The sequence below is a fragment of the Macrosteles quadrilineatus genome, unplaced genomic scaffold (assembly GCF_028750875.1).
Source record: "Macrosteles quadrilineatus isolate MER2022 unplaced genomic scaffold, UCM_ALF_1.0 Scaffold_1__1_contigs__length_201487025, whole genome shotgun sequence".
In the NCBI taxonomy this organism is placed as follows: Eukaryota; Metazoa; Arthropoda; class Insecta; order Hemiptera; family Cicadellidae; genus Macrosteles; species Macrosteles quadrilineatus.
In genome coordinates this window covers 83,809,766-83,837,756 of record NW_026542594.1, presented here as the reverse complement: position 1 = coordinate 83,837,756, position 27,991 = coordinate 83,809,766, and the positions used below count along the sequence as shown (strand labels likewise).

The following is a 27,991-nucleotide window of genomic DNA, read 5'->3' as shown; positions in this document are numbered from 1 at the left end:
ACAGAATGGTTTGATCTAAAACCGTGCTGCTCTTTATCGAGTAGATCATTACTTTCTAAAAAGTTAACGAGCTGATTATACATAGCTTTTTCATAAATTTTAGACATGACAGGTAACAAGGCTACTGGGCGATAGTTTGAAACATCTAATTGGTCCCCTTTTTTATAAAGAGGTTTTACTTTAGAAATTTTTAATTTATCTAGAAATATGCCGGATATAAATGATGAATTTACTAAGTGTGCAAATGGTTTTTTAAGTGAACTCTGGGCATGCTTTATTACTGTTATGGGAACATCGTCGAAGCCTGATGATAGTTTATTATCAAATATGGAAATTATTTTACTGATATCTGTCTCACTGATTGGTTCACATCTAAATTTATTTTTTTGGTTATTTATTCCTAAATTAGGTACTGATAAATTGGGTGTATTTATTTTTGGAATTACATCAGAATCAACTACATTGACATAAAAATCATTAAAAGTGTTACATATAACCGTAGGGTCATTATGTACTTTTGAATTTACCTCTATTTCATCTATGCTCTTCACAACGGGATCACATCATTTGTCCGAGTTTTCAACTGTCCGAGTTTGTTAAAAATTACAAAATATTTGAAAAATCATTTGTCCGAGTTTTCAACTGTCCGAGTTTTGATAAATAACTAATAATAATTAGATAAATCAACTGTCCGAGTTTTCATTTGTCCGAGTTTTTAAATTATTTAAAAAATATCAAAATATCATTTGTCCAAGTTTTCAACTGTCCGAGTAGGGGCAACATCAAAATGTGACACTGCGCGCCGAGACTAGCGTGTCTAAAGCGCCTGTTCAGAAGTCGATGTGAACCCCTTCTGTGAAGGAGTCAGGCATTGTGCGAGCCGCGAGAGCCCGTCACGTCGAATTAAGAAAAATTATTTTATTTTTATATAAGACTAATTTTACAATTATTAATTATAAAATTAAACTCTCATCACCTAACACAACCAACCAAACTTGCTGATAATATAAAATACCCCCGCCATTATTATATTATCAGCAAGTTTGGTTGGTTGTGTTTGGTGATGACAGTTTGATTTTATAATTAAAAATTGTAAAATTAGTCTTATAATAAAAATAATATAATTTTTCTTAAGTCGACGTGAGGGCCTCTCGCGGCTCGCACAATGCCCGACTCCTTCACAGAAGGGGTTCACATCGACTTCTGGACAGGCGCTTTAGACACGCTAGTCTCGGCGCGCATTGTCACATTTTGATGTTGCCCCTACTCGGACAGTTGAAAACTCGGACAAATGATATTTTGATATTTTTTTAATAATTTAAAAACTCGGACAAATGAAAACTCGGACAGTTGATTTAACGAAATATTATTATTATTTAAACCATACTCGGACAGTTAAAAACTCGGACAAATGATTTTTCAAATTTTTGTAATTTTTAACAAACTCGGACAGTTGAAAACTCGGACAAATGAACCTCACCCTTCACAACCTTTTTTTTGTTTTTTATATTTAAATTAATTAAATTCCAAGTTGTCTTGGACACATTCCCTGATCTCAAAATTTGTCCATCCATATAACTTTGTTTGGCTTTGAAAATATTTTTTTTTAATGCTTTGTTCATTTCTTTAGCTGAATTCACTTAAGATTAATTTTTTGTTATCCTCCCTAATGTGCTTTTTTCTATAATTTTTTTCCTCTCGGTTTCTAGCTCATGATTATTCCAAGGGACTTTTTGATCAGTATCTCTACATTTAGTAATAGGAAAGCACATATCAAAGTAATACATAAAAATACTGTTGAAAATGTTAAATTTCAACTCTACTGGTGCAAAGTAGACCTCCTCCCAACCCTCCTGACTCAGCATATTTGAGAATTTTTTAAGATTTTGGTTAGAAAATATTCTTACTGATTTGGTTATTGGTTTATTCTTAAAATGTTTGTTCTTACTCTTTTGTTTATTAATCTTTATCTCAAAAATAATTCTTTTACATAAATTACATCCTACACAATTTCCAATAATTGTAAAATTAGTAAAATTATGACATTTATAACACACATTCATTTATATCTAAATGGAAGAGCCAATTCATTGTCATAAATGTACGAAGAAAACTAAAAATATTAATCCAGAAATTGTTGAAATGAAAAATGGATTATTCAGAACTGCCACTTAATGTACAATTTATGAAACAAATAAAAGTAAGATAAAGAGAAAAGAGCCGCCACTTGTTTGATGTCAGCGAGTGATCTCGGTCCCAGCGTGCCCAATTCAACTGATGCCGCAGTGCTTTTAAAACCATAATCACAAGACTGTGGCTCCAACAGGCTCGTACCCCACTTTAATACTGGTCCCAACGTGTTTACATTAGTTAAGTTGTATGGTGCCAGTACTATACGCTAAGGTAGGGCGTGCAGTAAATATATAGGCTACAGATTAGATATGTACAATAAAAAATATGTAAATCTAGCATAGTATAGGTAGGCCTTCAAGTAGATCAACAACTACGATTATACTTACAAGTTTTATTTTGAGGAGTCGCCACTCAAGGAGTTTTTCACATTCTAGTTCAATGTCCCTTTTTTCTTTCTTGAGTCTCATAAGTCGCAAGCGTTTCTCTGCATACCTATGTAAAGTTAGAAGAAATAAGATGTTTTGTTTGCCTAAATATTTTGGGATTTCGAAGAACTTTAAAAATAAAATGGTTCACAATTACTATCTATCTATCTATATATTAATAGGCAAGCATGTTTCTTTACTCAACCTTTTTTCTCAACTCGTGTGCATCGCAGGGAAAATTGACGCATACCGTTGGAAAGATATTTCCTGTAGATGTGCAGAATCCCTTTTTAAATTAAAATAGGCTCAAATATAAGCACAAAAAATGGATTTGAAATTTAAAAATAATTAACATGGGTTTTATGGGTTTCCATGTTGGCAACGAAATAACAACCAAATATAAACAGAAAATCAAAACAAATGGAAGAAATTACAATCACATGTTTTATTTACAGTATGGGGTGAAAATAGAGAAGCCTGTACCTTTACATTCCATCCCCATGTTAAAGTTGTCACCAGTTTTTTAAAATTAAATTCGTCGTAGTTGATGTGAGCCACCAACACATTGCGCTGATCTAAATGACTAATTTCTGTTGAACGATGTTTTTTACCAAGTCAAACTTATGGAATGACTTATTATGAGCTACAGCAACTGTTATGAACCATAAACTTTGTCAGCAACAAAAAATAAGGTATAAAATAGAATTTAAGACACACATTCGGCGACTGGCTCCAGGAACATAACTAGGGGGGGGCACGTGGGGCATGAGCCCCGGGCGACAGTTGTTGGGGGAGCCAAAACGGGCACAGAATTTTTCAAACAAAAATTGTTGAAAATATTTTTAATCCGTCTTGCAAAAGAAAATCAATATATTTTTTATTTTTATATAAGTCTAAGAAAGTACAAAGTGAAATGATGAATGCTATCTGACTGTTATTATACTGTTTACGAATCATGTTAACTTGTATGAACTTGTACGGATGCGAGTATGAGGATGAGCATACTGCGTTGTCTGTGTCGAACAGTCACTGGGACTAGGACAGCGCCGGCGCGGCGTCAGAACACTTCCACCCCTCTCCCGGCAACCACCTACCCCTTCGCTCACCATCCCTCACACCAGTCACCACACACACACACACACAGACACACATACCACAAACACAACATTAACACATCGACGCTCGCTCGCTGGTCTGACCCATCGATATACAACACGTCTGACCTTGACTAACTACGTATAATATGCACTAGTGTAGTTGACAACAGTTCATACTCAATGTCAACTAAGCTCTCTTGCTAAATGGCGTTTGCCGTGCATGTAATAAATAAATAAAAATACTTCATTCTACTCGTAATCAGTGGTTCAGGACACGAAATGTGGTTGCGGTGCTGTTTCTTTGCGTGTTATTAGTAATATTATTTTCGTGAATGATTTTGTTTTCAAATAAACTATTTGTCTTGAAAATATGTACCGTACTGTATTCAATTATTTACCACATATATCTAGGCCTTAGTACTTTTAACTTGAGGTTAAGCATTTTAATATCTAAATAGTATTAATGTATTGTGTACCGATGGACACACCACACATTTTTTAAGGGGAGGCGGACAACGACCCAGATCTTTGTTTGGGTTAATCCACTGATTTATGGCATGAGGGTAGTGGTCAACGGAGGAGGGGTGGGGAATCGAGAATTCTGAATCCCACCGGATTCGTTAACTTTTTGTCAAAGATTTCGCTTAGAATACGATTACTTCTTAACTGTACACCTTTTGTTAGAATTGATAATTTTATTATCAGAACTATTTTTTGATTACTAAACCTTTATTCGATTTTTTCATTATCAGCAAGTTTGGTTGGTTTAGTTAGGTTATAATAATTTAATTTTATAATTAAAAAATTTAAAAAATTAATTTTAGGCATGTGTAATTTCTTTTTATGAACAGAACTATTTTTTTGATTAGTAAACCTTCATTCGATTTTTCAAAATCTGCAAGTTTGGTTAAGTTAGGACAGTTAAATTAAATTTAGATTTAACCTACTAACGATACGTTTTGACATCGACGGTGATAGAGCTAACAATTTGACGCGAACAATTCGGCAATGCACGGTATGATGTGGAATCGTTCGACACCAACTTAGAAGTGACAGGTCAACCGACCGTGATTAAGAGGATTACAGCCTGGGTCATGTGCCTACACCCCTAAGAAGATTTGTAAGGAATTAGTTTCAGTCCAATTGAGGAGGGGGGCGCCAAAATAGGTGTTTGCCCCGGGTGCTGAATAGCCTAGTTACGTCCCTGACTGGCTCACACAACTATGGGTTTTAAAAAAAATTGCGACAGCTGGTCCATATAGATGGGATGTCTACTTCAGTATCCAATAGTCAATACAAGAACATTACATGTTTTTGATCGAGTTTTCGACCACTGGACGACCACTAGTATTTATAATTGTATAGCTACGCCATAGTACATTTTAATCCTGGGCTGACTGCCGCTAAAAGAACCAAGGAACAAGGAGAGGTATTATTCATCCAAAATATGATCAAACAACTTTACTGTGAAAAAGAAGAACTGAACCAGATTGCCTACTACATCCACCTACAATTTTTGAGCTTATACGGACTAATCGCATGGAATTTACTACACAAAGTCGTCAGTGAAGAGGTTGAAGACGCCATGGACCGGAAATATTTACGGATAAACGACAAATTAGACAAACTCGAAGAGAAGAATACACCTAATGAAGACTTGGATAGGACCAGTACAGAACACAAATTCCAGAAGAGAGTCATCAACCTTACAGACATTCAACTCAGTGAAGAAGAAACGAAAATACTGAACTACGGAATGAAGTACAATTTCGCAATGAAGAAGAAGGAAGAAAACGAACTACTAGCTACTGAAGTTGAAGCAAATGTAAAATCACTCAGAGACGTAGACCATTATGCCGTTCGGAAGGAAGTGACAGCCAACGATTTCACCAGCCAAGGACCCATAGATCCCAGCAGAAATGAAGAACTGAAGACGTGCAACGAAATAAAGAAGAAACTGGAAGAGAATAGCTCAATTGTTGTGAAAGCAGACAAAAGCAACGCCATCGTAGTGCTCGGAAAAGAAGAATATGTAAAGAAGACGGAAGATTTCATCAAAGAAAATAACTTCAAAGAGCTGAAAAAGGATCCAACGCAGAGGTGCCAAAAAAAAGCTTTCCGACGTTGTGAAGAGATGCACCAGAGTGATTCCTGAAGAATGTCGACAGAAGATGAACATACTAAATTCTAAAGCACCCGTGATGAAAGGGATCCCAAAAATACACAAGAAGAATGTACCCATCAGACCCTTAGTTAACTTTAAATGTGCTCCTACCTACAATGTTTCAAAATTGTTAGCAAGTAAGCTCAGCAATGATTTAGAATTAGAATATGTATACAATGTAAAGAATAGTTATGAATTTGTTGAACGTGTAAAGAACATAGATATAGATTCGAATACTGTAGTAGGCTAGTCTCATTTGATATCGCAAATCTGTACACCAACATACCTGTATTTGAAACTGTAGATCTTGTTAAATGTAGGCTTTTACAGAATAGTTTAGACGATGAATATGTCAATCAGATTGTAAAATTGCTTGTGACTGTTTTGAAACAAAATTATTTTAGATTTAACAATAGATTTTACGAACAAACAGATGGTTTAGCTATGGGAAGTCCACTTTCGGCAATGTTGTCAGAAATATTTTTACAGCATCAGGAAAAAGAAATGTTAAAGAATTTAAGAAAGAATTATGATGTAAAACTGTACATTAGATATGTAGACGACATTCTTGTTATCTTCAGACAAGCCCAGGAGCAAGAGCACGAAACGATGATGCAGACACTAAACAGCTACCACCCGAACCTCACCTTTACCAACGAGTTTGAAGAAAACAAAAAGATCAACTTCCTGGACCTCACATTAGAGAGAAAAGAGAGCAAGATAGAATTTGACATCTACAGGAAACCTACGCAAACGGACACTACAATCAACAGCAAGTCTATCCATCCGACAATCCACAAGACCGCAGCCTTTAGATCTATGCTGTAACTCCTAAACGAGTTTATGAAAAAAATGTCAAGAATAAAAAAGTTTTTAAATTGCATGTTCTATTCGAAAACATGATCAAATATAGGGTATTCCATAAGAAATTTCAAAGTTGGCCTCCATGTTGGAAAATGGCGGCTGAATTTAAAAAAATACTAAATTCATATTTTTAATTGCCACAAAAAATAAAGGAATGTCCCCCATTTAAAGTTTTCTCTAATTCTTACCGTTTCCGATATCCCAATGGTGGCCTCCTTGAGTTGATCACCCTGTATATAGGTAGGCCTATATATTTTCTGTTTCAGTAATAAATGTAGAATATAATGATTTACAAATTTTTTTCTAGCAATGCGTTTAGGCGTTTTCGGATCAAGCAAATTAGAAATTTCAAAAGCAACCCACAAGAAAACCACAAATATTTTTTTAACACATTTTATCTAAATGTAAAGGTTGTGTAAAATATGATTCCCTTACTTCTTACTTACTTACTTCTTACTTCCGGTGTCCTCACCACAATCGTTTGATCGGGGAGTCGTCAACTTTCTTCCTTTTTCAGGGTTTTCTATGTTCAGGTTTCGTGTGTTTATGTTTTATGTTTTGTGTATGTGTGTTCCTCTATGTATTCTTTTATTGAGTCGTACAGGCTTACAGTTAGGTACAATTTTAATTTTTTTTTTCGAAATTGGGTGTGTTTTATTTTAGGTGTTTGGGTAATTGATTGTAGAACATTGATCCAGAGTATGAGGGTGTGTTGTTTGTTTTTTGAAGTCTGTGTTGAGGCATGTCTATGTTTATTTTACTTCTGGTGTTATGGTTGTGCTGCAATTGTCTTAGGTTGGGATTGGATCGGATGGTAAGGATTATGGTTTCGCAGATATAGAGTGAGATTAATGTCATTATATTGAGTTGGATGAAAAGGGGCTTGTGATTGGTTGAATCTTCTGATCTTGTTAATGTTCTGATTGCTTTTTTTTGCAATGTGAAAAGTTTTTCCATATTTTTTTGAGCTGTAGATCCCCAAGCTGCAATTCCGTAGCGTAGATGTGAAGTGAATAATGAATGGTATGCTCTGAGGGCTGTTTCTTGGTTGGTTATACTTCTTATTCTTCTTATAACAAATACTGCTGATGCCAGTTTTTTGCAGAGTTGATCAGTATGTTTGTTCCAGTTTAATTTGTTGTCTATTGTAATGCCAAGGAATTTAGTGGTTTCTACAGTTGGGATCTCTAGCTGTGACCAGTCGTCGTTAGTTTTTGTGTTGTTGGTTGTGAAGTTGATATGGACGGTTTTTGATTTATTTATGCTCAGCTTTAGGTTGTTGCAGTAAGATGTTATATGGTTGAGCGTCTTATTTATCTTTTGGCAATTGTTTACCCTTGATTTAGTGGGGATAATTAGCGTAGTGTAGTCTGCAAATAGGATACATTTTTGGTCATTTTGAAGTTTATTTGGAAGTTCGTTGATGTATATTATGAAGAATAGGGGCCCCAGGATCGATCCTTGTGGTATTCCCCTAGCTGTTGTTTTGAGTGAGGATTTGACTGTAGTTATCATGTTTTTATTTTGGTTGTTTATTTCTATGAATTGTTGTCTGTCCGTCAGGTAATTTTTATCCAGTTTAGAGCTTCATTTTGTATATTTAACTGTTGCATTTTGTGAATAAGTATGTTCCAATCGAGTGTGTCAAAAGCCTTTTGCAGATCTATGAATATGCCTGATGCTGATTCTTTATGTTCCCAAATGTTGGTTATGTCATTACATAGGCTAGTTGAGCTATAGCTGTGTTGGTACTTAGTTTTTTCCTGAATCCATGTTGGTTTGCTGTAATTAAGTTATGTTTCTCTATGGTGGTCTGTGATTTGGTTGTAGATGACTCTTTCGAGGAGTTTTGATAGGGCTGGTAGGTTTGCGATTGGTCTGTAATTTGTTGGGTTATTTTTATCGCCTTTTTTGAATTTTGGATATATTTTTGCAGCTTTTATTCTTTTTGGGATTTCTTGTTGTTCGATTGAGTTGTTTATTATGTGTAGGATGGGATTTACTAATTCTTCTTTGCAGTGTTTTATGATTTTTCCTGTTATGTCGTCGAAACCTGCTGAGTTTTTGGATTTTAACCTTTGTATAAGGAGCACTAGTTCATTTTTTGTGATCTTGTTAAATTTGCATAGCGGTGGGATGTTCTTTCCTTGGGTATTGTTTAAGTTAGTTTTATTTTGTGTTGCTATTAGAGGTTGTTGTGCGAAGAATTTATTGAAGATATTTATTATGTGGTATGGGTCAGTCACTATTTTGTTGTTGTTCAGTAAAGATATTTGTTCATATGTCTTTTGTTGACTGGTCCTTTCTTGGTTTATTACATTCCAGATTGCCTTTGTCTTATTATCTGCTGAGTTTATCTTTTTCATAGTTTTACTTGATTTTTTCTTTTTTATGTTTTGATCATAGTCTTTTTTAGCTTGGGTATAGATGTCTTTGTCTTTGTCTAGGCCGCTTGTATGATATTTATTCAGTGTTTCGTCTAGTTTTCTTTTTGAAGCCGCTATTTTTTCATCCCATAAGTCCTGAATTTTCTTTTCAATTAGCTTTTTTTGTTCACCTGGCATCACTTCATTGATTTTCTCTGTTATTAGGGTTAAAAAGGTGTATTTATCATTATTTTTTTTTGCTATGTATACATTATTCCAATTTATATTGCTGAGCTTTGTTTTTAGTTCGTCCAGTTTTTTTACGGAGAAATTTCTTGAATATTTGTATGTGGCTTTGACGCGATCTAGTTTCTGTTGTACATTGCAGATTAAGAAGTGGTGGTATGATATGGTGGTTTGATAGGCTACAGTTTTGATTTTTTCAGGTTGGATGTTAGTATAGCATCCGTCAATGCTCGTTTTTGTTGTTGGTGTTATTCGGGTAGCTGGGATGTCGTAGATGTGGCATCCATGTTCTATGAGTGTATGGTTAAAAATTATTATACTAGGGTCTAGTGGCTTTAAAATATCAAAATTTGCATCTCCCACCACAATGATTTGGTTTTTTTTTATTTGATGAGTATGGCTGTAGTAGTTTACTAAGTTTTTCGAGGAAGATAATTTCTGTATTTGGGTTTGGCGATCTGTATACTCCTATCAGTATTAGGTTGTGGCGCTTGAATTTTATTTTAACTGCTAAGGTTTCAAATGTTTGTTCTTCTTGCTCATATGGTTGTATTAGAGATATTTCATCTATGGTGGTTTTTAATTTATTATTTTTGTATAGTGCTATTCCTCCCCACATGTGTATATTGCGACAGAACAGTGACGTAGCCAGGGGGGGTCTGGGGGGTCCGGACCCCCCCTTCCGGCCATAAATATATATATTTTTGTTTACTAACTTAAATGTAAAATTATATATTATACTACTCCCTATTTCTTATTTTTAAGGCACAGATTAGTAAGCCAACTGGTTAATCAGGCTGATATAAATCCTATACTCTAATACGAGCAATGTTTGCTTGTATGTATGTATGCTTGCTTGCTTGTACCAAGATCTCGAAAACGGCTCCGACGATTTTCTTCAAATGTTGTAAATAGATTATTTTTGGCCTAAAAACGAGTTTACTACAGTTACAACTGCCAACAAAAATCTAATTAAGTAGAAAAATGAAACTGAAAGTCAGATTTTTTTAACATTAGTATTATGGGTTGCTAAGTAACCATGTTGGAAGAATTAAATAACAAGGAAAAAGTAAACAAAAGACTTGTAAGTTGTAACACATGTGTTCATAAAGGCATCTACCCACAGTATACTAGAAATTCCAAAATACAGTACAAACCAAAAACATCACTTGTTGCTATTGAGCAATGATTAGGCCCTATACTGAAGCTTACTCGATACATTGTAGTAAAGGCTAACTTAGCAGTGCGGAGTATGGGATCTGTTATGACGATTAGATTAAGGTAGATTTCCCATCCTTATGGAACAGCTGAAGCCAATTTTATTGTTAGTTCTGTCCGGTTTTCTGCAGATGTCAAGCTTTGTTTACAATTTGTTTCTTGTTATTTCAGTAATTTAAAACCTCGTTTAACCAAATAATACTATTTAATCATAAACGAAGACTCGTTCACTATATTACCGTACTATATGACTATATTACTATATTACTATAGTTGGCTATATAACAAAACAGTGAGACACAAATAATGATAAACTAACCCTATAATAATAGAAACAAATTGTAAACAAAACATGACATCTACAGAAAACCAGACAGAACTAACAAGAAAAGTGGCTTCAGCTGTTCCATAAGGATGGTAAGGTATCTGCAATCCTAAAATGCTGTGGGAAGGTTAGGAAACAGGACCGCGACGTAAGAAGTGGTGAGGGAAGTAGTAAATGTGAGCTATCCTGAGTGCGGGAACTGTTTATGACGATTAGATTAAGGTATCTGCAATTCTAAAATGCTATGGGAAGGCAAGGAAATAGCTCCGTGACATAGGAAGTGGTAAAGGAAATAGTAAAGGTGAGCGGTCCGGAGTGTGGGAACTGTTTATGACGAACAGATTAAAGGTATCTACAATCCTAAAATGCTATGGGAAGGGAGGGAAACAGGTCCGCGACGTAGGAAGTGGTGAAGGAAGTAGTAAAGGTGAGTAGTCCGGAGTGTGGGAACTGTTTATGACGATTAGATTAAGGTATCTACAATCCTAAAATGCTATGGGAAGGGAGGGAAACAGGTCCGCGACGTAGGAAGTGGTGAAGGAAGTAGTAAAGGCGAGCAGTGTGGAGTCTGGGAACTGGAAACCAATTGTAACAGTTATATTTATGTATCTGAAATTGAAATACTGAAATGCTATGAGAAGGGATGGAAACATGTCCAAGTCATAGGAAATGGTGAAAGAAGTAGTAAATGCTAGCAGTGCGGAGTGTGGGAAATGTTTGTGGCAATTAGATTAATGTATTTAAAATACTAAAATTGTATGGAAAGAGATTAAAACAGGTCCACGACGTAGGAAGTAATAAAGTTTAGCATCGCAGAGTGTGGGAACCGTTTGTTTCAGTTCGATTAATGTATCTGTAATACTTAAATGCTATGAGAAAGGAAGGAAACAGGTCCATGACGTAGGAAATGGTGAAGGAAGTAGTAAAGGCTGGCATCGCAGAGTTGGGGAATGAAGTTCCCCGAGCAAAGCTCGGTCCCCAGGTACTATAGCCTGAATACAGCAACTAAGTATGGTAACTTTAATCTATGGTTTCGTATGAGAAGCAAAATCTGGCAACACTACGTTATTCGGTGAAATTTGGCAACGCCGCTCTCGCTCTGAATCTTATCTTACCGTCCGGTACAGTGGTTTGTTATGTTTTATATTGAATAATAGTTATGGATAAGTTCGTAACACGTAAGAAAAGGAAATCAGATGATGATACAAACGTATCTGAGGTAAGTTCACTGTGTACTTTGTTACAATTAATTGTTAATTTCTTCCAGTAAAATCAGGAGTTAAGCTAGGTTATGTTTTGTAGGATAACAGCACGAACAACGTAACTTGAAAGTAATGTGGTGTAATTATCTAAGAAAATAACGTAATATTTACTGAAAGAAATATTATACCATTAATTCTGCTACAAGTAAGCCACTGGCCACAACAATATTCTTGTAAAATAATTAATTACAAGCCATTCTGGTAGATTCTATGACATAGGATTGCTTTTGGTACGATACACCATTGTAGTGCAGTAAAAATAAGAGAAAAATTCCATAAACCTAAAAAAATTTGCACAACCGGGGAATTTGGTACAGATGTTGGGTGTACCTTCCTTTTGAACATACTAAAAGTCCCCTAAAATTGAAGCTGTGCAACGGCCGCCATATTGGAAAATGGCGGCATATTTCAGTATTTTTCGCTATAGTGACTTTATTATTAGAGATACAGGAAAAAGATGAATATACAAAATGTAGGTCATCTAAAAATACACATTTTTTGTATTTACCATCTTTCTCTAAACCCAACGATTTTTGAGTTATTTGTTATTAAGTATATTTAGTTTTTTTCTGTTTATCAAAAATAGGTGAAACACATGGAAATTGACCGTTACTTTCAAGGATTATGATAATTTATCCCATTTAGTTAAATAGTGTGATACTATAAAATCTTAAAATTTAAGCTTATTTTATAAGTAAAACAACTCTGCCACAGCAAACCTTCAGACTCAGCAAATTTCCATTTGATTGGATGTTTTATTAATTGTATTTAAATAAAATTAGATTCAACAGGTGCCTAGGTTTGCTGCTATAGGTAGGTTATTATAGTGTGTTTTTTTTAGTAAAATATCAATAACTTAGTATAAAATAATTAATTTTCCAAGTTTGATCATAATAAATCTATAAACAAACAAACTGCAACAGTTAACTAATTAATAATAATAGCATGTTAGCTTAAGATTTACAATTTACAAATTTAAATATACAAATTTTTGTTGTGTTTACTAAAAAGATGGCGATTATTCGTCACGATTTGAATACTAACCGAAGGGGTTTTCAAAAGGAGATGAAGCAAGTAATTTAAGTACTGTAATATTAAATCGTACCAAGTATCGGAAATATTGTATGCAGTGAGGAAATCAACCATATTTTGTAAACTACGCAATAGTCATATTAATATTTTATACTCATTTTTACCCATTTAATAAATTAACATTTTAATATTTTGATGGCTTACCACTATCACTCTGATATCAACTAAGTGGGATGAATAATTGTCGTAAACCTTGAAAGTAACCGTCGATTGCGATGGGTTTCACCAATTTTTGATAAATAAAACAAACTATACTATACCATACTTAATTAGTCACCAACATGAACTAGACACGAAAAACACCCTTCCAAATTTACAATGGGATGTCAAGTATAGTTAGTTAGTGTGGTGGTGCCATCAAAATACTAAAATGTTAACTATTAAATGGGTAAAAAATGAAGATAAAATATTAATATGACTATTGCGTACTTTACAAAATATGGTAGATTACCTTACTGCATACAATATTTTCGGTGCTTGGTACGAATTAATATTACATAAATAACAGGCTCCATCTCCTTTTGAAAACCCATTTGGTTAATATTCTAATCGTGACGAATAATCGCCACCTTTTTAGTAAACACAACCAAAATTTGTATATTCAAATTTGTTTATTGTAAATTTAAAACTCCCATGCTATTCTTATGAATTAGTTAACTGTTGCAGTTTGCTTGTTTATAGATATATTTTGATCAAACTTGGAAAATTAGTTATTTTATTGTAAGGTATTGATATTTTACTTAAAAAAAACACACTATAATAACCTACCTGTAGCAGCAAACCTAGGTACCTGTTGAACCTAATTTTATTTATATACATTTTTTAATAAAACATCCAATCAAATGGAAATTTGCTGAGTCTGCAGGTTTGCTGTGGCGTAGTTGTTTTACTCATAAAATAAGCTTAAATTTTGAGATTTTATAGTATCATACTATTTAACTAAATAGAATACATTATCATAATCCTTGAAAGTAACGGTCAATTTCCATGTGTTTCACCTATTTTTGATAATTAGAAAAAACTAAATATACTTAATAACAAATAAATCAAAAACCGTTGGGTTTAGAGAAAGATGGTAAATACAAAAAATGTGTATTTTTAGATGACCTACATTTTGTATATTTAGCTTTTTCCTGTATCTTTAATAATAAAGTCACTATAGCGAAAAATACTGAAATATGCCGCCATTTTCCAATATGGCGGCCGTAGCACAGCTTCAATTTTAGGGGACTTTTAGTATGTTCAAAAGGAAGGTACACCCAACATCTGTACCAAATTCCCCGGTTGTGCTAATTTTTTTTTTGGTCAAAACATATTTTTACTGTACGGAGCATTTCTTGAAAATGTAAAAGATGTTGATTTTAATATTCAAGTGGCCAAGCATGGTCAACAACTAAAGGCTATTAGATGTGGTGATTTAAGGTTACTTTTACCAAGCGGGAAAAGTGTCACAATCGAAAATGTCATTGAATGTCCGAACCTTACAAGAAATTTATTATCTGTGCGTAGAATTGAGCAAAAGGGACATTCTGTAATATTTTCAGACAATAAGGTTTCCATTGAAAAACCTCTTGGGAATGTACTTCTGAAAGGTCAGATATATGGTAACTTATACATGGTTAAACTAGGTTTACCCTTCAACTATCTGAAGCTAATGTTGTTAAAGGTAGTGACAATCAACTTTTATTACATAGACGGATGGGGCATTCATCAACATTTCCATGTAAACAACCTTGTGATACTTGTTTAAAGGGTAAGCAAACAAGAAACAGTTTTTCTTCTTTACCAATTGAAAGGAAACCAAAGAGAATTATTGAGGTCGTTTCTAGTGACGTTTGTGGTCCGTTTGAAACTAAGACATATGATGATATGAAGTACTTTGTCTCTTTTCTAGACCATTATTCACATTTTACTTATGTTTATTTAATGAGAACCAAGAATGAAGTATTAGAACATTTTAAATCATTTGAAGCCTCTGTTTCTGCACGTTTTGGAAGTAAAATTGACCGCCTTCGGTGTGATAACGGTGGGGAATATGCATCTAAAGAATTTCAAAAATTTTGTCGTGAAAAGGGTATAACCTTAGAGTATACTGTACCACGGAATTCCCAACAGAATGGATGCAGTGAACGGCTTAATAGGGCTATTTGTGAGTGTTTGCGTTGTATTTTACTTGACTCGAAAATGCCACAACACTTCTGGGGTGATGCTTTGCGATCAGCTGTGTATTTAATAAATCGCAAACCTACTGCAACTCTAGACAAAAATGTTGAACACCTGCTGAAATATGGTATGGATATAAACCTGATCAGGCAAAAATCAAACTCTTTGGTTGTGTAGCGTATTGTCATGTCGATAAGGAACTTCGGAAGAAGCTGGATGACCGCAGTTCAAAAATGATCATGGTTGGTTATGAAAACAATGGTTATCGTTTATGGGACCCTGTGAAAGAAAAAGTCATCATAGCTAAACATGTCAAGTTCTTTGAAAATGAGCTGTACTATGATGTGAAAGACAAACAAGACATTCTACAGTTTGAATCTTCAATCTACATACCTGATGTATACTCAAATGACAGTGATAGAGAAGTTGAAGGTAATGTTAATCAACTGAATGAAAATTCTGAAATTGAACAAGGTGGAATCTTTCAAGAACCAGAGGTCAATGACTATCACCTCAATGAAACACAAGATAATTTGAGAAAGTCGACAAGGCAAAAGAAACTACCTACATGGCTGGATGACTATGAGGTAAATTATGTAGCTGCTTATTCTGTGGATGAACTTTTGAACGATGGACCAAAGACTTATGAGGAGGCAATTCAAGATGAAGGATGGCGTAGTGCAGTGAATGAAGAATTAAACTGTCTACACAGAAACGAAACTTGGGATTTGGTTGAAACTCCTAAAGACACTAAAATAATTGATTCCCGGTGGATTTTTCGGGAAAAATCTGTAATGGAAACCTAGTTAAGAAAGCACGGCTTATTGCTCGCGGATTTCTTCAGGGGGAGATGTCATGTGAAGAAATATTCGCTCCGGTAGCACGCATGATAACGATAAGAACTTTACTTTCATTTTTGGTTGTGCATAGTTTGTTTTTTTGTCAACTAGATGTAAAGTGTGCATTTCTTAATGGAAATCTAACCAACCCTGTTTATATGAAACCGCCTAAAGGGGTAAAAACTGAGGATGGTATCGTGTGCAAGCTTAAAAGATCACTATATGGATTGAAAGAAGCGCCAAAATGTTGGTATACTCGTCTTCATGAGTTTTTGATCAGTATTGACTTTAAGAGATCGTCTTCTGATCCATGTTTCTATTATACTCAAGATGTTTTTATCGTTATATATGTTGACGATATGATTATTCTGGCCAAAGAAAAGAACATTTTGTTGGAAGTTAAAGCCAAATTAATATCTTCATTTGAAATGAAAGATCTTACTGATGATAAACATCTAGAGTTCCTTGGTATTTCTATAGAAAAGTGTGAAGAAGGACTTAAACTAAAACAAACTAGGTTAATTGAAAAAATTATACAAAAGTTCAGGATGGAAGAAGCTAAGCCAGTTTCGTTACCTATATTGCCGAATTTGAAACTAACAAAAAGTAAAGAAAATTATGAAAGCTTACCTTACAAACAACTATTAGGAAGTTTAATATATCTCATGTTGGGTACAAGACCAGATCTGAGTTACTCTGTTACGTACTTCAGCACCTTTCAAAACTGTTACGACATAGGACATTGGAAGAACTTAAAAAGTATTGTGAGGTACTTAATTGGAACCAAGGATTTGACGCTGACCTATTCCAAAAATAGCAAAACAGAAAAACTCATTGAATGCTACTGCGATGCAGATTTTGCTAATAGTATTGAAGATAGGAAGAGTATCAGTGGTTATATGTTTAAAATATTTGGCAACACAGTGGCTTGGAAAACTAAGAAACCACCAATAGTGGCTCTTTCCACTTGCGAAGCGGAATATATTGCCTTGGCTACATGTGCAACAGAGTGTGTGTTCATAACAAGATTATTATCAGAAATACTACTTAAGGTTCAAATAACTCCGGTTGTTATTTGGGAAGATAACCAGTCTTGCATAAAAATGGCTAAGACACTTGAAACTAAGAGATCCAAACATATTGATGTGCGATTCCATTATATAAAGGAGCTGATAGAAAATGGTGTAGTGGAACTTAAGTATGTTGCATCTGAAAACCAAGTTGCAGATATTTTTGCCAAAGGATTACCTATATTTAAATTCAACAAATTCAGGAAGGATATGGCACTTAAATGAAACTTGACATTTTTAATATTTGTGCCTGAAGAATATAAAATTGCGGGGGAGTGTTAAAGCAATTTCAATAAGCCTGCTTATAATGTCATATAAATCATGAAACATATGACATTATTTATAATGTGTAATTGTTTAGTTCAGTTTGTATTGGTGTTGTGATCTGTTCTGTCTATTAAAAGTTAAATTTAATTTCCAAACAAGTCTTAAAGTTTCCTACTAATAACAGGTTCACAGGGCAACGGAGCACAATCACCACTGATCTTCTGTGATTCGTCAGACTGAAATATTTGAATGCCAATTGCGTTCGCTGATTCAGTGTCGCGCCGAGGCAACGCCTCACTGCCATGGCGAGCGCCTGTTTAAAGATTTTCAGCACTCAACGTGTTAAGTAGTTTTTGGTGTATTTTCGATTTTTATTTTTCACATTGAGTTGTGGAAATGTGATGGTTAAAATTATACGTATGATGTCATTTCAGTGTTCCAAGTTTTACATACAAATTACATTCTGCAATCAAAACAATAATCACCAATTTTGAACTTAATAACAAATTAGTGATTTAGCGTCAGTTGAAACGTAATATAAGTAAACAATATTGAAATTCACTCAACTCACGTCAACGGTTGAGCTGTGTTTAGATTTTTTAAATAAAGACCTAGATTTGTTATTACCTATTTATAATCCTACTAATAGTTATTAGCCTTCTTTTTAGGTTGAACCGAAAGTGGAGAAAATTGACAATACACCCTTACCAATTCTTGATCTTCTTGGACCTGTTTCACAAGAAGGTTGTTCAAATTTACAAGTAAGTTGCTCTGAAGTGGACATTGGAAGCATTTCAAGCAGCATATTTCATTCTTCAAATAAATGCGTTAATACTAGTGACGAAGAGAAACTAAATATACTTAAGGGACTGTTTGTGCCAGATGCAGCATTTAAGTTTCCTACCACACAACTACAGAAAAAACATCTAAAGTTTCAACACAACTGGCTGCAACGATGGAACTGGCTAGCTTATTCAAAACTAAATGATGGAGCCTATTGTAAATTTTGTGTTCTCTTTTCCTCAGAATGCTTGGGAAAGGGAGATTTATCTGTTCGAACAGCATCATTAGTAGGACAGCCATTCAAAAAATGGAAAGATGCTGTTGAGAAGTTCCAGCACCATTCAAACAGGAACTACCACAAATTGGCTACAATTTCTGCAGACAATTTTCTGAAAGTTGCAGAAGGGAGAGTTGAAGATGTAGCCACCATTCTTGATAACAGGAGGAAACAAGAAAAAGAGCAAAACAGAGCTGCCATTCTACCGATCATAGAGACAATAATATTGTGTGGAGAACAAGAGCTACCCTTAAGAGGTGACAATGACAGTGGACCCTTGACTCTTGAGAAACCAAAGAATAAAGATGGGAAATTTCAAGCTCTCATTAGACATAGAGCAGCTTACGATTCAACTCTCCAGGACCACGTGATAAAATGTCCTAAAAATGCAACCTACCTTAGCCCAGATATCCAAAATGAAATCATAGGTATTTGTGGCCAGATAATACAAGAAAAGTTAGCATCAAATGTCAATTCTGCAGAGTGTTTTTCAATCATTGGGGATGAAACTCTAGATGTTTCTGGCCAAGAACAACTGTCAATTTGCATAAGGTACGTTACAAATGAAGAACATTCATCACTGAGAGAGGATTTTGTAACATTTGTTCCATTAGTAGATTTAGGTGCGGAAAGTATTGCTCAAAAAATAATTGAGGCATGCAGAAAACTTGGTATTGACTTAGAAAACAAACTGGTCGGCCAAGGGTACGATTGAGCGTCTACAATGAGTGGTTGCAAAAGTGGAGTTCAAACTAGAATCGCAAAGCTTTTTCCAAAAGCTATGTATGTTCATTGCTCAAGTCACCATTTAAATCTTGTCCTTTCTGACTCTCTCAATGTTCCTCTAATCACAAACAGTTTGGGTGTTTTAAAAGAGACTGTTAGTTTTTTTAGGCACAACACACAAGCAGGAGATATTTTGAAAGAAAACATCAAAATATTTTGTCCTGAGTCAACAAAGTCAAGGCTTCTAAAACTTTGTGAAACAAGGTTTGTTGAGCGGCAAGATTCGGTAAATTCTTTTGTAGAACTGTTTCCAGCAATAGTCCCCAGCCTTAGAAAGTTGTCAGAACTTAACCGATCTTTTTCTGTAACCGCTTCAACGCTCTTAGCTGCAATGGAGAAAGGAAGCTTTATTGTTTCTATTTTAGTATGCGAATACATTTTTGTTTGCTTCAGCAATTAAATATTGTGACGACATTTTGAACCGACTGAAGGATCTTAGAGCTGGATCTGGAGATGAAGAACAGTTTCACAAGATTTTTGAGCGATCCAAATTGATGTCTGAGTTAGTTCTTGGGTGTGAAATTGAAATCCCGAGACAAAGTAAAAGTCAAACTAAACGAGACAACCATCCCCATAGCTCTCCAGAGGATTACTACAAACGAGCAGTTTTTATTCCAGCTATAGACGGACTTGTTGTCAACATTGAGGAAAGATTCAACCAAAACCGCAAGTTCTTGTCCTCAATTAAAGTACGGTAATCCTTCCAAAAACCTGTAGCCTTCAAGACCTCCACCTTTTGGAAAACTTGAATGTTTATTATGAAAGCAGAGTTTCACAAGAATTACTCAATGCTGAATACTCCATGTGGTGTCAAAAGTGGAGTTCAGTCAAAAAGTCAGACCGGCCGACTCAGCTCATGACAGTGATAGACTCGTGTGATAAGAACTTTTATCCAAACATCAGGTACTTGCTATGTGTGTTGGCATCACTGCCTGTGTCAACATGTGAAGCTGAGAGGTCATTTTCTGCGTTGAAACGCATTAAGACTTATTTACGGAATAGGATGGGAAATGAGAGACTGACGGGACTAGCCTTAATCATTAGACTATTTATTATCCTGTACCATTCACCGCAGAAGATGTTTTGAATGTGATGGCGGCTAAAGGAAAGAGAAAATTAATTCTTTAAAATGTAATAATTTCATGTTAGGTCTATCGTTATTGTACTAAAATACAAAACTTTCACCTTGGGAGTTGCATATCTTATGTTCCAACTAAACCTTCAATTAATCTCATTTTTAACTTATTCTATCACTAAGAAAATTACGTCTTAAGACGTCTGAGAGGTCATTGAAACTGTTACAGCATTGTTGAGTTAGCAACAATCTAAATTCTACACGACAGTACTTAGATTAATAATTTATAACAATTTTATATTTTCACAGAAATTGGCTATAAACACGTAGCCAATTAGTAATAAGAAACAAAAAATATTCACCAAGGCCTTTAAATGTCTCAATTAACATATTTTAAAATATGCCTGGACGTACTAAGCCAAATTATTGTCAAAGGGGTTGGTTATTTTCAATGCCATGAGAGCTGAAAAAGGCCATTTTAGGGCCTATATTTCCAAAATTTTCCCGGACCCCCCTTCTAACTGGAGGGTATTCCATACCCCCCAGGCCCCCCGGTGACTCGACCCCCCCCCCCCCCCCACCATTTGGAAATCCTGGCTACGTCACTGGACAGAAATTTGTATGTAGTTGATAGTTCGGGATTTTTATTTGAAGTAGTTCCTCTTTTTTGTGTCCATGCTCTGATATTATAAGGATATCTGGTTCTTGTTGCAGTAGGGCCTATTTCAACTTGTAATCTATCTAGTTTGCCTTGTAAGCCTCTTTGGATATTTAGTAAAAGGATTTTCAGTCTTTGATCTTGCATTTTTGTTTTTCATTTGTTCGAATTGTGGGTGGGATTGCTGTTGTTTGAGTTATGTTTAGGTCAGGGATTCGGTCATCTGGATATTTTGGTTTTTTGGCTTTCGATTTCGTTGCGTTTGGGACTTCCATTTAAATCTTTTTGTTGGGTTGTCTGTTCATCTTTTTCTGATGTGTCTCCGTTTGTGGTCAGGGTTTTTTGGTTTGTCTTTGGTTTTGTTGGGCTTTTGTTTTGCGTCATCCCGTGGGTTTTGGGTTTACCCATTAGGCCTATGTTTGTTCTTGATGTGTTACTTTCAGCTAAGTCCATTGTTTTTGTTATTTGCCTGGCCAGTGTTTTGTCTCCTTTCGGGTTTGGGTGGATGCCGTCATTTGAATAGAGTTCCGCTCCGAATGTGCTGGTTATGTCTATGTAGTTCACATTCAACTGGTCGCACATGAATTTTAGTGCTTCGTTTAGTTGGTCGGTGTAGGTGTTTGGTACATCCGCTCTGTAGAGTAGACTATGTACGTACCATCTTGTGTCTTTGTGTAATTTTTAAGGCCTTTATGGTGAGCCAGTATGGTCTCATTAGATGATTAGGAGTAGTCGCTGTCGCTGCGTTGTTTGATCCTATATTTATTATGACTTTTGATGGGAGTTTGCTTCGTGAGCTGAGGTGTCTGCTAACGTCTGCAATTTTTCCACCAGGTATAATTTTGACGATGACATCTCGGATATCTGGGTTTATTTTGTGGACGGCTCCTCTGAGGATGGAGTCTCCTATGATTAGGGCTTTGTGCATATTTGTTTTTTCTGTTTTTTTATCGGTATGGTCTTGTAAGTTGGGTCTGGTGTTTGTTTCAGGAAGATTTGTTGTTTTTGCACTGTGATTTGTTTTTTCTAGTGAACCGCATACTTTATTGTAGTTTTCTATGTTTTTCTTGAAATTTGTGTCATCACTTCCGTGTTGTCTTGCAAGAGAATCGCTGTCAGAGGCTGTTTTGGCATCGTCTATCAAGTGTCCTTGTAGGGAACCCTTTGTAGTTTTGAGGATATTGTGTATAGTTGCCTCGAGTTTATAATTTATTTCTATTTTTTAGCTATGGTTTCAGATAATTTCGGAATGTCATTATTTTTTTCTTCTAGGCTGGTTTTTAAGGTTTTCATATCTTCCATCAAAATGTCAATGATTTGCTCATATTCCTTTATTTTATCTTCGTACATTGCAATAGTTTGATTCATTTTTTGTTCCGGGCTAGTTTCTTTTTCGGGTTCGATCATGGGTCTGTTCATGGAGTTGTTAATCTTCGGTCAAATTTTAAGACAGGTTTTACATGTCCAAGTCATGGGAAAATTGTCTTCTGTGATAGCTTTATATTTTTTTTTAGTTATCAAGGCACATTTTTTATGGTACCAGTCATCACACTCGCATGCCACTGCTTTGTCATTTTCATGAACAATTTGGTCACAGATTTTGCAGTATGCCTTTCTGGCAATGTCATTTTCGTCTGATATTTCATCAGGTTTTGTCATATTTTTTTTTTTGGTTAGGATTGATTTCAGGATTGGGGGGTTGATAGGGGGTCTTTGGTGTTGGTCGGTTTGGCGAGTGGTCCCTATCCTATCAATAGTCCTATCCCTACGTAGAAATACAAATGTTTTTTAACCTAGGCCTACTCATAAAAATAAAATTATAATAAAATAAATTCTACATAGCCTAAGTTACGGTAGTAGTTTTCTTTTTTGAAAAACTACCAAATTTTTGTTGTTAACTTATGTAGGCTACCAAATAATTGAATGCATCAAAAGAAAATAAATAGGATAAACTGCATAATAGAAAATAAAAGATCTTTCTGAAAATATTAATAGTTATATCTAGTTGAATTCTAACATTTCTGAGTAATTTACGTCAGAATGTAAAATTTTGAAGATTTTTTTAAGAAAACTTAATTTTTATGACATTTTCAAAACCAAATACAATTTTTACAATCATCCTCATAGATTCAGAGGGATTTGGAGGGAATTTATTATAGTTTTGGAATATGTAGGTAATAATATTATATACAATTTAATTTTCGATCGCCAAAAACAGTAGGCCTAGTTTTTGTAGTCAGGTGACCAAAACCTTCCACCGCCAAAATCTGTTTTGAACTCTCTAGTTTTTCAAACCATGTTTCTCGCTACATAATACTCGCTCAATACTGTTTTGTATATGAAAATGAATCCTCAGAATCTCATCTTTCTAATAGTATAAGATTCATTGTGATTTAATGATTGATAATAATTTAATAATATAAAAACCACATCCACATTGTCTTGGTCGATAATCAAACAGCGCCACTGAGGACTCGCTTTTTAGTGGTCGATAATCGACCAGCCCTAGATCTAGGGTTAAACCAAGGTTAAGTTAGGTTAGTATTAAGTTATTGACACATTTACCGGTTAAATGTGCCAATATTTAGTGATTTTTAACGCTTTTCACAATTTTCAATTGCGTATTTCAGGGTGAAATAAGTTAGGTGTTTGCCGAAAAACGGACTGAAAAAGAACTTTTAAGGCTAACTTAATGAGAAAAATACCATTTACTTAAAGTAAAAACAAGTTGGGTAAGTTTACAGTTTCTTAACTGGGCTATGCTAATACCGATTGAAACTGTCAATTTGATTAGTAAACCTTCATTCGATTTTGTTTACTAACTTATCAGCAAGTTTGGTTAGTTGGGTTAGGTTATAGCAGTTTAATTTTATAATTGATAGGGCCTATGGTAAAAATATCGATTAATAGACGTTATTTTCAATTCGATAGTTTCAATCAATATTAGCATCTAGCCCAGTTAAGAAACTCTACCCAAGAAGTTTTGCATGCGCCTAAATCAAGGATTTCTAGCATTTTTCTTCATTTTAAAATGCAATTGTCAGGGTGAAATATAGGTGTTTTTCTCAAAAGTGCCAAAGGTAAAAAGTGCTTAAAATAGGCTAATTTTGGAAGATAAGGCAAAAAAATGCAATGTAACATAAGTAGTATAAGCTCAGTTATTAGCCTACCATTCTTCCCATTGATAAGTTCTAGAGAGAATCTAATGGTACCAAAATAGCAAACAAAAATAAGTTAGCCTACTTAGGTTTGTATGAAAATGGAAAGAAAAATAATAGGCCTAGTTGAATCATGTCTACATCTTCTAACCTTTGTTTAGAAAATGTATTTTTTATCACTACATTCCCACCACACAGACAATTCAGTTTACTGAATAAACAGTAAACTTAGGTCTACTGCGGGTATACTTCCGTACTGTTGTCAAAAACAACTGAATGAAAATACTACTGATTATTCGATATATTGATTATTTCATTCGATATATTGAATAATCGATATATTGATCGATATTTTCATTCAGTTGTTTTTGACAACAGATACGGAAGTCTACCCTCTACCGCCTCCGCACAACTAAGCTACCCAATTACTTGACCACACCATTTCCTCCGAGTGTCCATAGTTTAGGCCTTAATGTCCTCCTATGTTTGGCTCATTTGCAAGGTTTTATTAAAACGGATCTGAAAAGCTTAAAACAATGTTAATTCTACTGTTCTATATACCATTTTGTTTGGAAAATCATGGGCTTCAATATCATACATAAAACCTAAGGAATATATCATAAGTAGTATAAGTTCAGTTTTACCAATTTTTTTAGGTAAAAATAAAAATTATTTTGGAAAAATTGAAAAAAAAATAAATAAGTTCACGCTCAATGAAATTGTATAAATTATAGGCCTATAAATATTTGAAAATAGCCACTTTGTTCTAAATTTTATGAGGATTACAAATATATAATAATATAAGGAAGTAGATTTGTAAATAAATAAGTTATGGGCAAAAAACAGATTTCAGTACATAGCGTTTAGCTAAGAATGCATAGCCTAACCATAGCTAGGAATCTGGCTGGTAATTTACATCAATATCACTACCTACTTCTTCAGGATCATCAACCAGCCCTTCAAAATCACTTAAATCTTCTTATAATGCACCACGTACCGGTATATCACTACTTTTGATTTTTAACACTAGAACAATGATAAACATAATAAAACACATCAGTCATCGGTCCGAGGTTAACTAACCTGTTTACAAATACGCACGTCAGCTGTCTGCTACAATTACGATCGGCTCGGAGAACATAAAGCGCTTAGAGACAGACCTCTGGAGAAAGCTTAGAATCTAATGAAAAGAACGATACCTAACTCGATCCTGTTCAATCCGATTTTGTCAGTCATAGAGCCTTCGCCGTAAACAGTGTTCGTGAGTCGCTGCAGCGACGCATGAAACTCGGAGGGTTAAGGGGTACAGTTTCTTAACTGGGCTAGGCCTATGCTTACATCGAATTGAAAATATTGATTAATAATCTATAGGCCTAGCCTATTTTTAAATAGGCGCCTATATCTATTATAAAATTAAACTATCATAACCTAACCTAACCAACCAAACTTGCTGATGGTGAAAAAATTGCATGAAGGTTACTAATCGAATCGATAGTTTCAATCGATATTAGCATAGCCCAGTTAAGAAACTGTACCCCATTTAACTTAAGGGTAGTTTGGTTCTGGTCTGTCACATTGTTTGAGCCTTATAAATGTGTAGGCTAACCTACAAAAAATTAAACGATAATAAAACCGGACTGAATAATCATTCTTGGGGTGACTAACGAGGTGAGGGTGACGTGACATAGGCTAACGATTTTTGGGGTGCACTAAGTTAGTAGGCTATACACAAGAAACAAGGACAGTAAGAGCCCAGGTTAGTTGCGTAAACCACGCTAAACAACAAAAACCACATTCATAAGTAAGCCTTCATAAATAGCATAGTCTAGCCTAGGCTAGTCTAGTTAAAGAAATAACTTAATATTAAAAATTGGTTAAGTTAAATAACTTATTAGGCTGGTAATGGAAACGATATGTCTAATGTACATTTCCTTTAAAGCTGGACAAAAAATAATAGGCCTAAATTGTAGATACCATATAATTGGATTTAGACTTAATTTTACGAGTATGCCTAAGTATTTGTTTAAAATAATTAACTAGCCTACCTTTCAGCACAGGGGGCAGTCGACCTGAAGTAATCACCATTGTTTATGCAAGTTTTGCAATAAAATACCTTTCTTGACTTGCAACAAAGTGGACATTCTTGAAGAGATGATGAAGAGGTAATATTACCATCTATAGACGAAGAATATAAATTAAAATCAACTTGCACGTTCCCACGAATAGGGGTTCCAATTGATGCCATAATAAATTATTGCTCTTATGAAAGTGAAGTAAATAAATAAACGATGGAGAAAAATATGTTTTTGTTTTTATGGTGATGATGTTATGCATCTATCTGGAGCAGACTAACAGAACGAAACAAAAACAGGTGATTCGCTGACAGACAGACAGACAAGGACAAGTGACATCGACAAAACAGTGACAGTTGACAGTTCTGTTGTTGTTGTTGTTGACCATTGAGATAAATAGCTCAGTCTCAGTCTGAATGTTGACAGTCCAGGGTCCAGTCCAGTCTACACAACTCACAAAACTGAAAATTGTACTAGGTGGCGTTCGCAGACGCTTCCACAAAATTGAGCGGAGTCATCAGTGCATATTGCCAAAATCCCTCTCCATTATTTTAGGCTTCAACATTATTTTTACCAACAATATCAAATAAAGAACAATTGTTGTAGAGATACATTTTAGAGTGATTAAAATAGTTTAAAACCCTTTCCACTCGGATTAGTTGACCCCTTGTTGTCCCATACGCTTGCATTTATTGCCATGCAAAAAAACATGTTTTAAGTTTTGTGTACATATACTGACTAAAATAAATTATTTGTTGTACTTGAGGGCTTGATTCTTATTCAGCATAAAATTGTACACAAGTAAAACAAAATATAAAAATAAATATACCCATAAAATATTTTTTGTGTGATCATAATATAAAAAAAAGCAAAATAAAATGTACAAAATATTTTTTGTGAGGCTTTTTAAAAAACGTTAACACATTTTCAGGATTTGTAAAACACTTTATCACCATTAGTTATCTAGTTGCCAATTCAAATCAGCCATTACAAGAAGGATTAGGTATATTTTTAATGAAAAAATGCATTTTCAAACTTAGATTTGTAATAGGAGGGTCAAATATTGTAAAGAGGAAGTGTTTGGCAATGTTGTGTGAGTAGGCTGGTAGTGTTGTTAAACAATAACTTGTTGTGCTGACCTACTGAAGGCTGTTGCTTTAAGTAGGCCAGTGCACTTGATCAAGGGGTCAGTTTTGGTGTGTAGTGTTTGTGTGGTGCACCTGAGGACGGGGTCCTGCTGGGGGAGCTGGAGCCCAAGGCCCTTGGCCTTGGGTCCAGGTAAGAAAATGTTAAGGGTTTTCAAAATTGGGGTTTAGAGTCTTTTCCAAATTGGGTTTTAAGTTCCTAACTCATTTATACAGTTCCAGTCTACTCTACCTTTTTGATTGTTAGTTGAGCTTTGTGTTCTTTGTGTTGTTTTGAGTAATTAATAAAGTTGGGTTTTGTAAACGAGTGCTGAGTTTCATTCCTGAGCTACGTCACCCAAAGTAACAGTAGGTATTCCAAGAGGAATACGACCGTTACAAGGTGATGGAAGTGCCGGGAGTTTTGTAATTTTTTACAAAACTTCGATCTTGGTACCTCTTAGAAAAATAATTGGCTTTAATTTTTGGGGTTCTAGTAATGTGAAAAGTTTGGTTTTTTTTAATAT

At 34.8% G+C, this 27,991-nt stretch overlaps 1 protein-coding gene across 1 annotated transcript in view; it reads right to left on the bottom strand.

The window, feature by feature from the left end:
* LOC128983695 (beclin 1-associated autophagy-related key regulator) overlaps positions 1 to 26,654 on the bottom strand; it is a 114,253-nt gene extending 87,599 nt beyond the window's left edge. The window contains exons 1-2 of the mRNA XM_054403096.1: positions 26,314 to 26,654; positions 2,520 to 2,625 (exon numbers count right to left, since the gene is read on the bottom strand). Coding sequence (XP_054259071.1) covers positions 2,520 to 2,625; positions 26,314 to 26,513 — 306 coding nt within the window. The 5' untranslated portion in view covers positions 26,514 to 26,654. The remainder of the gene's footprint in view (positions 1 to 2,519; positions 2,626 to 26,313) is intronic.
* Positions 26,655 to 27,991: the final 1,337 nt, after the last annotated feature.